The sequence below is a fragment of the Sinohyriopsis cumingii genome, chromosome 10 (assembly GCF_028554795.1).
Source record: "Sinohyriopsis cumingii isolate HCF-2022 chromosome 10, ASM2855479v2, whole genome shotgun sequence".
NCBI classification, from domain to species: domain Eukaryota; kingdom Metazoa; phylum Mollusca; class Bivalvia; order Unionida; family Unionidae; genus Sinohyriopsis; species Sinohyriopsis cumingii.
This window is the reverse complement of record NC_142970.1, coordinates 33,905,773-33,919,104: the sequence shown is the minus strand read 5'-3', so window position 1 is coordinate 33,919,104 and position 13,332 is coordinate 33,905,773. Positions and strand designations below refer to the sequence as shown.

Here is a 13,332-nt window from a genome sequence, read left to right as displayed (position 1 = left end):
TTAATTAAGATAGTAATGAAATTACACAACTCAAAGGATTAGGAAAATTACACGAGTGGCTTACACACCATTGGAATATATTTCTGTCTACTAGTACAACTGGACTTTATTTGATCTTACGCGCTTTGCCGTTTCTGGGCGTACAGCTTTCCTGCGACGTTTCGCGTCCCGCGGACACCTTGCCTCCTTTCCTCGGCCGGACATGTTCATGAATTAAAAAGTGCAACATTCGCACATAAAAGCCGGACTGCAGTGGCTCCATTCCTACAGTCCCGATCATTTGAAAATCTCGACCTTCGAGACTTAACCACTCGCGAAAGCACTAGTTGCGTAGGCGACTAAAATCATTTAATTAATTGATTGACAAGAGTATCCAAAGCCCACCCCGTATGCTAAGGCATATATTTTCTACAGACACACAACACACACGCATATAGAAAACAAACAGGTAGACACCTTATTTTATAAAGGTTTCTCTTTTAAGATAAGGATAAATAAGAATTAAAACTCTCATGAATTTGACCTAAAAGGCTGTCCAAACACATATACAACAACAACAAAAGCACCAAATACTTACACACATGGACATATGACTCTGGCAAAGTCACTGAATACAACAACAAACTATGGGGAAAGGGAAGGAAATTATTCCATAGCCGTACCTATGGAGTAATAATAGTACAACCCTAAATCTAAGCTACTGGGATGGAAATCAGGCCCAATGTAAGCACTGACATAGGGAAGATAGTACATCACGTAGCTATATGGGCTAAGAAAACTGCATAACTTGATAGATAAAAAATAAAGCAACCCTGCAATTATTTTACCGCATTATTGTTTTTACACAATAATACTTACAACGGGAGGACAGGGGAAACCCACACCAAAAACACTTTTTGAAAAACAGGGTGTCACTTTTAAGTTCTATAAAGCCATATAAGCTGGGATGGAGCTAAGAGGTGTCAACAACGAGAAATGCAATGATTCGATGAGATATAAATCATTTGATAGAAAGGAAAATAATGAAAATATTTTTGTTACCCAAGACAAGGTTCCTCTAGGCATGGTAACAGCAAGTGTGAATGCAGAAGGTTTTGTAATAGCTGGTCAAGTAATTCATTGTCTAAATTCTACAACACAAAATACATAGGTTGGTGTGTGTGTGTGTGTGTGTGTGTGTGTTAGGGTCTATGAAATACCTCAGGAGAAACATTTTAGGCATCGACATAGATGATAAAAAGTTTTTTTTTCGTTTTTTATTTTACCTGGAAAAAGGCGTTTTTTTACGTTTTTTATTTTTTTGCGTTTTTTTATATTTGGTACTTCCATTTTTTTTATCATCGGCCATACAGGCGGTCGTCTGTCATACTCTAGATAACAAATATCGATCAATAATGAATCTATGATGCTAGTCTACGATACTTTATGTAAACATGCTACAACATAGTGCTGATATCTGGTAGTGTAGGCCAGGCGTGTATACATGGAAGATGACGCCGTGTTTAACCTTTTGCAGTCCCTTTTTTGGAATGTCTCGCATGCTATAAAGTCCAATTTTTGTAGTTTTTTGAGTATTTTCTATTCATCAGATTAGGATAAATATCTTTCACAAAATAGCGTGTAAATAAGTAAAATATTGATTTTTGTGTTGCCTAAAAACTACTGGAACGTTTTTTTTTTCGTTTTTTATTTATTGAGAAAAAAGCGTTTTTTTACGTTTTTTATTTTAATTTTAACGTTTTTAACATCTATGGGCATCGATCATCTTCAATGGCAGAAATACATTTAATTAGGCTAGAATAAACACTATTAACAGATGTATATTTAAAAGAAAAACCCACATGCTTATGCCATTATTTCATTGCATTAGACAAATAACCCAAGGACTATCGCGTGTGCTTGAAAGTAGACAACACTATTGATATTACTGTTGATGAAGGCGCATTCATGAATTTTATTTGTTTAAACAAACAACATATCATCAGCAACTAAAGATGACATTCGTACTGTATTGCGATTTCGAATATGTATTTGACGAACGCTATGATGATTCAAGCATCAAAGTATTTAATTAATTATTTTTGAACATTTGTACCAGACGTGTGCACACGGCGCACTACTTTGGCCTGCGACATCAAGCAAACACACTCGCTCTGGATATTAAAAAAAGAAGTTAGGGCATATCATGTAATACCTACTAAAGTAGTTATACAAGTCGAAGAATTATATGTACCGGAAGAACTTCAAATTCACTTTCATTTATTGAAGAAATTGAACATTTATAGACAAAAACATACAAACCTAGAGTTTCAACACAAAATATCTGAGGTACTAAAATTATGAGTGATAATGACCTGGAACACATTCTCAAGGAAAACAAACAAGGGCAGAATATGTTGCGACTATTCGCAACTAAAATCATACCTATTAATCGTGTATCAAGCCCCTTTGAGTAAGCACGATAGTAAAAATGATGCATTAAAAATATAATTCTTTGAGATCGTAAGTTTCGAGGATAAGTTCAATCATAACAAACAACAGATAGATAATCATATCTTGCATGGTCGAATCATTGTTAGAAAAACCTATGAAGCATTAACGCAAAAAAATTATGGAACCAACTTAATGGAGACATCAAAGAAGGGTGTTATGTACACGAAGCAATACACACAAGAAACTAGATAATCAGTGCAAAGGTAATATATCTGAAAATAACTCAATCTTTTTTTTAAAGCAAACCAATTATATAGAGCTGAGAGTTTCATCTAGTTCAGTTATCACCTGATACAGGCTGGGTGTAATCACTTATGCATTACACTAACAGTCCAATATTTTCAATTACATTGCTCAATTCGAGTGGAGGCCTTTCATTTTTACCTTGATTTTTAAGCCTTGCCTTCTGTAACATTCGGGTTCAAAGGACACACAAACACCAAGTAAGGATCCTACAACTTTATGTAAAATATAGCTATCTTTGCAAAACTAGAAACCAGTGTTGCTTACAGCACAAAGCCCCACCAAGGACTGCCTGCTTCACCACTTTCATCCTGTTTTAGTAAGGGTTAGATATAAGGGATCTTAATTAATTTAACATTTGTGCCTTATCAGAAGGGCCTGACTAGTCCAGGTTCAATTAGCCATGAAAAGATAAACAACAAAATGGAAAATTTTGACAGTCTCTGGTATCAAATATCCAGAATGTGGGGATTAATGTTCTGGTCAACTATCTCTGCTAACAGCTCATACTAATAACACCTTCATCAACTCGTACAGTGTGTATTGCTGAACAAACGTTTTTTATTTAAAATCGGACTGCCATGCAATTAACCTTGAAGAATTGCTAAGATCAATTGTGCCGTTCTGCTTGGTTCAGGTTTGTTGCCTTATAATATCGCGCTGTGACTGAAGTTCAAGCTCTTCTTGTGAAATTTAGTAAATTTCATTGGCTTAGCCTAATAACAAAATCTGGTTCAGTTAATAATTTTGTCTATTCGCTCTTCCATGCAATTTCTAACGCTGTTGCTATGATATTTTTACATACGCAGTTACTATGTGGGCATATTATTATAGAAGTAGGAAGTTTTAGATGTGAATCGCTATTGCTTTGAGTCATTTTCTCATTTTGGTTTGAGTAGTAATTGATTTATTACAATTTATGTTCATGAACCGGCGCAAGGAAACAAAGCTCAAAAAGATCATTCAAATTCTGAATTTAGTCTGGATTTTTACTTTTCTCTGTTCTTCTCAACGATATTTCAAATTTAAAGAATGCAAAAATCTCTAACTTCTACAATACTTCAACCCTTGCAAATACGTGAGTTAAGAAGTTATTTGCGGAAATATCATTAACTTGATCAAGTATTGCAATGAATGGTGGTGCAAGAAGGTTACATTCATTCATGGGCATGGATGAATCAAGAAGTTTATCGTTGAGATACAGCTGTGATATTCTGAGCGGCTTGGTTTTCATTCACTGGATTTGATAATTGTTGTGTCCATTTTGTAACGTGTGCAGGAGTAGCATTTTAGGATCTGCACTGTGGAGAAGCTAAAGTTCCTATGTTCAAAAATTCTATATAGCTTTATTGAAAAAATGAATTATAAACCTTCCTATATTTAGTCAAAGCCTGAAGAGGTGTAACGGTTTTGGATTACTGTCTAGAGGATTAGGGTGTGAAGGTGGGTGGTTGGATTAGTAGGTGTAAAAATGTACTTTTACAAAGTAAACTATCTTTGATCAAATTGCTCGGAGATTAAGGATTACTAGCTACTGATGTTATTTTAGGTTTCTTTGTTTTGTTTGGTGATGTCGGGATAATTGAGTAATGAACGTATATGCTTACCACAAATTAAACAGCTACCTTCCCCCATGGCTTCTGCTGTCTGTCCAAAGGTTACACAAGGTGCGACATAGGTAACAATGCATATTCCAAAATTGTCAAAGCACCCAAAAAGACTGTGAGACCAATTTCCAACCTAATAATAATAATAATAATAATAACAATTAATGATGACCATAATAACAATAATAACAGCAACTTTGTTATTATCAGTGATTCCTCATTCACAACTATCCATTTATATTGATAGTCTTAACCTATCAGTTTTGTTCTCTTAATATATCTAGTCCCAAAAATGTATGGTGATTTGTTTGGCTATCAGAGTAATTTATGTTTTAATTCTAAATATTTTTTTTGGTTTTGAAACTACCCTGTGCCGTTGTTAATTGTAATTATATTTCGGTATACATAAGAGACGAGACGAGGCATATCTTGAAATCAATGAATCAGAATATACTTATATCAAGCAAAACAGTTCGTGATCAGTTCACATTACATTTATATGCAAGCTCGAAACTACTAAATATTATTTTTTCATTTATTGTAGTTGTTTCGTACAATATTTAAAAAAATATTATTGATAGTTTTAATTACGTTACCATATGGAGCGTGTTATGACAAAGAAAAGGTTGAGAATCTGCCAGTATCGTTTCAGGACCAGGTGTCGGTCGCGAAATGACTCGGTATCGTTTAATACTATGCTGGTCACGAAACGCAATGTAACAGTTCCACCTAGGAATAGTTAGTATTTATAGAACCGTTTTAAAAATTTACCAACTAGCACAACCATTCGAATAGAATGAGAGGGGTTTCTTGACATACCATCTGTAAGCGTACCCACGGTGCACTTTGTAGAAACCTTACACAAATTCCCCTATTGCATGAGGTTTGTGGGTTGGCGGATTGGACCTTCTTTTAAGGTATCCGCTTAATTTGGTTCTCGTTATCTAGACGTTGACCACCCTTGATGTTATTGTCCGGTTCGAGTAAATATAAATATAAGTGGTGAAACTTATAGGTGGAATAGATAGAGATCTGAGTAGAGATATAGAATAGACAAACACGAACCCCCGTACATGTAAATAACAATTTAATCAATTACATAAAACAACTGTGATAATTCTTTGTATCAGGAATATACTCTGCTTTCAGAAATAAAACTTGCACCGAATTACAAAGAACACAAATAAATTTAAATAAAGTAACCGATCTGTTTTACTGATAGATTTAGTTCATCATAGGATCGAGTGAACAATCGAAGCCAATGCCTTGTACAATTGAATAACCTGTTCTTCCGGTTCACTTCACTTACACTGTAGCTGTTCCTTCGACCGCCCTCTGTTTTACCTCTTTCGGTCCTCAACTCTATGCGTAGCACGTAGATTCACAGATACGTCACAGGATACGTCTCAGAATTAATACGTCACAGGATACGTCTCAGAGATAATACGTCGCAGGAGATAATACCTTGCAGAAGCTATTTTCTCCCTTTGAGCTGTCAGCGTCCCTAGCTTCTACCGCCAAATTTGTTCGTCGGTTTTTCTCGACAACAGTTCTCATGAACCACAGTTTTACAGAGAATTTCTCGAAAAAATTACTCTTGGAATCTTCTTACGCTTGTTTTCTAATGCAGAAAAGCTTAGACTGATTAAACTTTTCGATGTTTCGATATTAAAATTAGGAAATTTAGTGTGGGAAACACGCCGCTTATTTAGCGTAACAAATCAGAATCAAATATATCTGCCGCCTTTTTCCAGAGGAGCCAAAGTCGTGGTCAACTTGACCTTATAGTTTGAGTAACAGTGTTCTGCAATCTTTCAATCCTGACATTTACAGTATGGAATCGAAGTTAGCTTTTGTTTCCACGAGTCTTCTGTTGGCTAAATAAACGAATGCTTAATTAAGAATAAAATTCTCCCTTCGAAAAGACATTACCGATTGTGACAGAATGGCGATTTGATACGCGCCTGTCCCCATAAATCTAATTAACTGTTCTATGGCAGAAGTTAATGTGTACCTCAGAGATCGCCATAAATTTGCCCCTTTACACCATCTCTACGATAAGATTGTCATTACTACTGCCTCGGTGTCCTCGGGATATGGTCAACGGTCCTTTACACAAACATTTCAATTACAATGATATTTTCAAATATTTTCCACTCAAACAATATCTATGTAGCCATAGAGGGAAGACAAGTAAAATACCAGAAGATTTTTGTATTATGATCCTTCAAACACTGTTTGCTGCTGGGTATAGGGCGACAGCATGACCCTCTCAAAGCAGAAATTGTGTATTTCACGTTGATAATGGTCTGCGCGGAAAGCACTTTGGCGTTGGAATATACCCAAGACCTCGAAACGGTGTATTGTGACACATCTAGCTCAGCTCACACCACGAAATGTCAGCGGATATTTGTATCAGGTAGGTAGTTGCGACATATGACTTGGTGTATATCTTGCCTTCAATATGGCAGGTGTAGAAGAGAATATTATATACCTCTGTTCTTGTTATAAACTAGGACTACAAATAGTTTATGGTATGATTTGCAATTATAAACATTCTAATGAGGGTCCAGAAATCTTATATAATCTTTACAGTCTTATCTACAATTAGACTAAGATTTCCTTGGAAGTCCTCACATCTTGCTTCGTAATATATTGGATTAGTACTCCCTTCTGAAGAAAAAGACGTAGATCAATATTTTCTGCATTAAAACAAACAGCTGAAAATTTGAAATGGCCAAGAGAGACTGGACTTTATTATTGCAGATTTGAAAAACATGCCAGTTTGATAGGTGGTGTTTCTCTAAAATGTTACACAATTCATATTAGGTGAAGATTTAAAATATCGCATCCATAGTGATGTCAAGACCGTTCTTGACGAGCAAAAGCGAGGAACTTTGGAAGATTCCGCTCACACAACTGATGACTACTACTTGACTAATTGCTATAAGTTAAAACATAAGCAGCAGAATAAAGATACAGCTGTTCCAAATGATTTTATTCCTCAAAGGTCAAGATTCAAAATCACGGTCATGTATTAGGAACAATACGGTTTTGTTGGGTCAAACTGTCTTATTTTACTATAAAGAACCAGAAAACATTCGTATTGAAAGGATCGATATCATTTATTGGTGATTCTCCCAATCCAAACCCTTTTGAAATATTAAGGGACACGCGAGAATCTCGGGATCATTTATTATCAGATATTTTGATTTTATTTGACAAGCCTTCTTATAGTAAAAGTGTTTTTACTCAGACAGAAGAAGGCAGCTTTGTTAATATATCTCTCCATTGTGTAAAATATGTTATCAGACTTAGTTTTAGGACTTGTGACTATAGGAGCTGTGAATTCTTTACCTATTTAGAGTGCTCGTTCATTGCTAGGTAATTACGCTGCTGTAAATAAGGTAGTACGTAATCCACTAGGAAAGAAGCGTTATTTCGATCAAAAAAGAGAAATTCTATTGAATTTGAAATCATTGATTTTTCTGCCATTTGTACTAGACCTATGGCAAAATGAGCTCTTCAGAATTATGCTGATTAGGATAGTTTTCATTTGGCTGATACAATTAATGGGTTACGCTTTTGATGACGTCACGTTTGCCTAAGAAAGTTGTTAATGAAAAGGTAATGATCACAGTGATCCTGTTTTTACGTCTCATTCTTCCAACTCTAGTAGTGTGACAATAGATAATCCCTTGTCGTCGAACAGGAACAAGATCCTAAGATAGCCTGTTTCAGAGGGCTATCAGCCAAACTGAAACCACAGAGGTACCAGATTGCTATTTAGTGAAAAATGGGGTTTCATGAGAAAATGGAGGCCACCTGAAACACCTGCTGGTCACAAGTTGTCAGTGAGCTATCAATTAATAGTCAATGCTTTCCCATGAAGCTCCATTGGAGGGTCTTTTATGAGTCAGTAAAACCTATCACAAGATTTTGATTCCTTTTATTGTTCGAAAATTTGAAGTGATGTTTCTAAATACTGTAGATCTTGTCACACTTGCCAAATAATAAATAATAGGACTTATTATATGCTCATTTTTCCCCGTTAACTTTACATTGTTAGAATTGGGCAATATTACCCGATACTGAACTCGCGCGCCAATACACATGTAGCTTTCACGTGCATAAAGGAACTACTTTCTATACTTTCTATTGTAAACAAACAATGGACGCAGACGCCAGCTCCTTTGATTTGCAAACAAGTCATGTCCATCCGCGTAAGAGGCGCTTTACGTTGTCGTTGTTTAAATTTGTTTCTGAATGAACTAAAACAGATGTTTCGTGGATTGCCACTTACCAGCTGTTTTGGCACATTCCGCGTTGATACAATGTTTTGGATTTAGGCTAGGTACAGTGTACAACAGACGCAAGAAAGGGTCCTTACAAATGACAATAAAGAAAAGAATGTAAATATTTCAATTTGCTGAAAATTTCAAATAGCTGATAGAGTATTGGATTTTGTTATTAGAAACTGTGTTTATTGGAACGAAGTGGTGATTATGATATGGTCAAGGAACACATTTTAAAGGATTATGAGTTGGTGCCTGAGGCATGTGGTCAACGGTTTAGAAATTCAGGCTTATGTTTTATTTGTATGGGAAAAATAGCAACTGTTTAATAGATGGTGAACAGACAAGAGGGTTGACAAAGATTATGATGATCTCAGACAACTCAAGAGTTCAAACAATTTTGAATAGTAACGCCAGAATCTACCTTGAGAAGTAAAAGGATGAAACTTTAGAAAAGGAAGCTAGTAGGTTGATGACTATTATCTGACTTACAAGGTCTCATGTGTACATAAATATTCCTCTCAGCTGATTTTTGTTAGAAAAATTCTCTCTCACGCGAGTACTTCCGAATCTCAAACTAATACAACTATTGGGAATCAAATTTCTGATAAAACTGATCAGAAATCGTTATCTCCCCCACGTTCGCTTATTGTATGAGGAAAGATCACGTTACTTCTGATTGTTATCGTTGAAATTTAGGCAACATAATAAGGACAGAGCTGTTCCAAATGCTCTCGTTTTTAAGAGGTCAGTGTCACGGTCACTTATTAAAAGCAATACATTTATTGGGAATAGCAAACCCCAGAATAACTGAGATTGGAAAATTATAACTATTCATGTCCAAAGGTTCGATATCACTTCTTGGTGATTATACCAAGACTATTTGTATTAAGATATTAAGGGATACAGGAGGTCCTAGGACTCATTAATTGTCAAGTACTTTGCCTTTTCCTGCAAAAGTATTCTTATAAGAGATTTGAGTGTGGATGTGCTAATGTTCCTCTCTATTGTGTTAATTTGTCATCAGACTGACTCAGAACCTGTAATCATAAGAGCGGTGACTTACTTGCCTTTTGAGGATCTTTCTTTGATAATAGGTAATGCCTAGTTGGAGATAAGATAGTGATTAACCAATTGAAACTAAATACCCTTGTATGGATCAAAAATTGTATCCTATTGAAATTGAAATCCTGGTTTAAATCCAGCTTGTGCAGTTACTAGAGCTTTGGCAAATAATGCAGTTGGAAATGATTTCGATCAGAAAACTATGACTTTAGCTGACGCATTTATGGACCAGTATTTAAATTAGATCAAGTTTACTAGTAGTATGGATCAATCAAGATGTATTGACCGCACTGAGTTACGAATCTATATTCTTAAAATAACTCTAAAATAAGTGAAAAGCAACAAGCTTTCTAAAATTCAGCAAATAATTTCTCTAGAATGCAAAGTGAAAATGAGAAGAAAAAAAAGAACTACAAAAGTGGAATTAAAACCCAAAATATTCCAAGAATGACGGACACAAGTCCTAGTAAGTTAAAGTCCTCAATAAGAATTCACTAGATGTCTAGAATAAATCCAAAAATTGAAGGTGATCATGTCTGTGGTAACTTATAGAGTGCTGATGTATCAACAGACGTTTTAAATGACAGTAATATAATTTCAGGTTCGAATTCGCTATACATTCCAGTGAATGTCTCCATCCAAGAATTTTATTAGAGTACTTTTGTATTTCCAGAGGAAAAAAATCACTTGAATTCTAACATTTGAAGAAATAAAATTCATACCAACTGGACACAACTTATAATGCAAACTGAAACAGCTAGAGATTAAAGCATTACTGAAAAATCTTCCTCTCAGTTACAAGATTTTATTGTATTCTACTTCACCTCAGGAAACAATTTGCATTTTCTAGAAAATAACCTTCTAGGACCATCCTAATGTTTACAAAAGAAAGAAGCATAACATGGATTATATTAAATTCACTTCGGAAATTCAAAGCCTAGACCTAGACCCAAATAAATATATTTACTTCTATTGATAATAATACTGATGTTTATCCAAAACATGTCGAGAATAATTTGGTTATGTATTAGTTGTTTACACAGAATAAAATAAGAAAAATCAATTTTGGGTCAATCAGAAATTAATTCAATTTTGGAAAAGATCATGTTCAACATAAAATGTTACATAATAATAGCATGTAATGAAAAAATGTAAAATAACACTGACAAACAAAGCAAATTAAACATGCATAACACTTCACCGCATAAAGAAAAAGAAAGATTTATGCAAAGAAAGTTTCTTTTTGCTATTAGTCAAATATACATGTGGTAAAAAAATTACAAAGTACACATAAAATAATATACTTTTATACACGTGAATATGCATCTGCTATTAAATAGTCTTCTCCCCTGACATGCCTGGTGTCAATATTATATTCCTACATCAGAAAACTCCACCTTCAAAATCTCTGATTTTTTTTTATCTTGCCAACAAAAGTAAGGATTTTGTGATCACTAAACACAATAATAGGAGAAGCTGAACTAACAGACTTCAAACTTGTAATGCCAAAATCAAAGCCAAATATTCCTTCTCGATTGAGGAATAATTTGTCTGATGCTAATTAGATTTCTTAGAAAAATAGCACACCATTTTTGTTTTCTTGAATCAGTTCTTCTTTAACCCCAACATCACTTGCAACAACAGACAGTTTAAGTGACTGACTGAAATTTGGAGCTGAAAGAACTGGCGCACTCTTAAGTATGGGCTTTAACTTATCAAACCCCTCCTGACATTTTTCAGACCAATGATAATTCTTTTGTTTGCTCAATTCATTTGTCAAGGCTTCAGCAGCTAGGGAAAAATTGGAACAAAATTTACGATAGTATCCAGCCATACCCCAGAATCGCATTAGCTGCGTTTTACTTACAGAAACAGGGAATTCAGAGATAGCAGTGACCTTAGCATTCATAGGTTTAACTTGTCCATGTCCCATGATGTCATAGAAATGTTAGAACTGTACGGCAAAACTCACTTTTAGATAAATTAATTGTATAATTTGCATTAGTGAGTCTGTCAAGAATTTCCGAATTGTTAAATAATCTTTCCAGGTGTCGTTGTAGATGATGTAAGCATCACAATTATCTAGACCAAATGTAACCATGTACATTAGACGTTGAAAAATACTACAAGAACATTTCATCCCAAACGGCATTCCTTAATCCTGATAAAGTCCAGCTTGAGTCACGAATGCCGAAATTTCCTTTGTCCTTTCCGTCAGTGGAATTTGCCAGAATTCTTTCAGAAGGTAGATGTGGTGGTATTTTCAAATTTATCAATGCAGTAATCGATGCTTCGTAATCGAAATGAATCTGTTTTAGACAAACTATTCACCTTTCTATAGTTAATTCACATGCGGAGAGTATCATATGTGCAATGTTTGCCTTCTTAGTAAGGGGTGGTTAATTGGATTTTGCTGGAGTTATCTAGAGGATGACCTCCCTAGATGTTATAGCCCGGTGGGAGTGAAAATATAATACAATTTCAACAGAGAATTGAGCAAGATTACTGGGAAGAAATAAAGCAATACGAGCCCCCTTAGACAAGAAAAATAACAAATTTACTCAAAACAAATTAAATGTGGCAATTCCAATTCAGTCTAAATCATGCATACATAATTTAATAGAAGTGTCCAATTTGGATTTATTTCATCATTATAACGAGTGGTGAAAAGAGCGATATGTCCACGACTGATTGCATCACCTTCTCCCCCTTGATCATTTATCAACGTCTTCCTGTTTCCTCGAGCCTTCCTATTCTCTGCGCTTCACTCCTTCCGGACTTCCTAGTCCTGTATTCTGAACTCGTCCTTCTTTTCTTTTGAATTCCGTCTTAGGACTGGCTCGTCTCTTTCCCAAGAAAGCTGTTCCTTAAAGGACAAAATTACCTCATAATCTCTGTATGCACCACTTCCTACACAGACATAAAATTCTCTCACTTCGTTACACTGAAGCATACTAGCTAATCACAGACTGCGTAAATTCGGACTTAGTACGGTAAAACATTACCCTCGTTTAACAGCGACTAGTCATAAATTACCACGTGATCTATCGAACATTACCTTATTCTTGTACCTATGCTACTACATGTTCGATTACTATTGCAAGAAATTCACAAATTCTAACTCACAGCAATCTCTGACCTACAAGTTTATTTAAACTTTACAAGATCAAATATAAATAAGTAATTATCGTCACCTCAAGATAATCAATATTTTCCTAACAGACAAAGGAAATTATTTCATATAACCCTATGAAATCCTACACATATGAAATTTCGGATCGCATGCAGTCAATTCTACTGATGAACTAATAACTGTAAAATTAAAAGGTAAATTGCAGAACAAGTCTAGCATCGACACTTTTCCATTAAATTGAGTAAACGATACATAATACGGAACCTAGTCATAGCAAACACATTTGCATAAACAAACAATCAAAAAAGAGAAAATTACATGGGAAATTAAAATTGCGTACCTTAATGCTGTTCTCTTTCAGAACGTGTGCGTCCTAGCACTAAACCTTGTCTTTTCTCACAAGACAGCCATCTGGTCCCTTTTTTGTTTAACAAGGAAAGGACTATTCTCTTTAGGCTTTCCCGAATCCAGAATTACTCCCCTTTCAGGAAATTTC

The 13,332-nt window shown here is 35.1% G+C and overlaps 1 protein-coding gene across 2 annotated transcripts in view; it reads right to left on the bottom strand.

The window, feature by feature from the left end:
- Window positions 1-13,332, bottom strand: part of LOC149789855 (uncharacterized) — a 47,853-nt gene that overhangs the window by 27,260 nt on the left and 7,261 nt on the right. For both annotated transcript variants that reach the window (XM_089973372.1, XM_089973371.1), the window contains exon 2: window positions 4,344-4,476. In XM_089973372.1, the coding sequence (XP_089829498.1) occupies window positions 4,344-4,476 (133 nt within the window). The remainder of the gene's footprint in view (window positions 1-4,343; window positions 4,477-13,332) is intronic.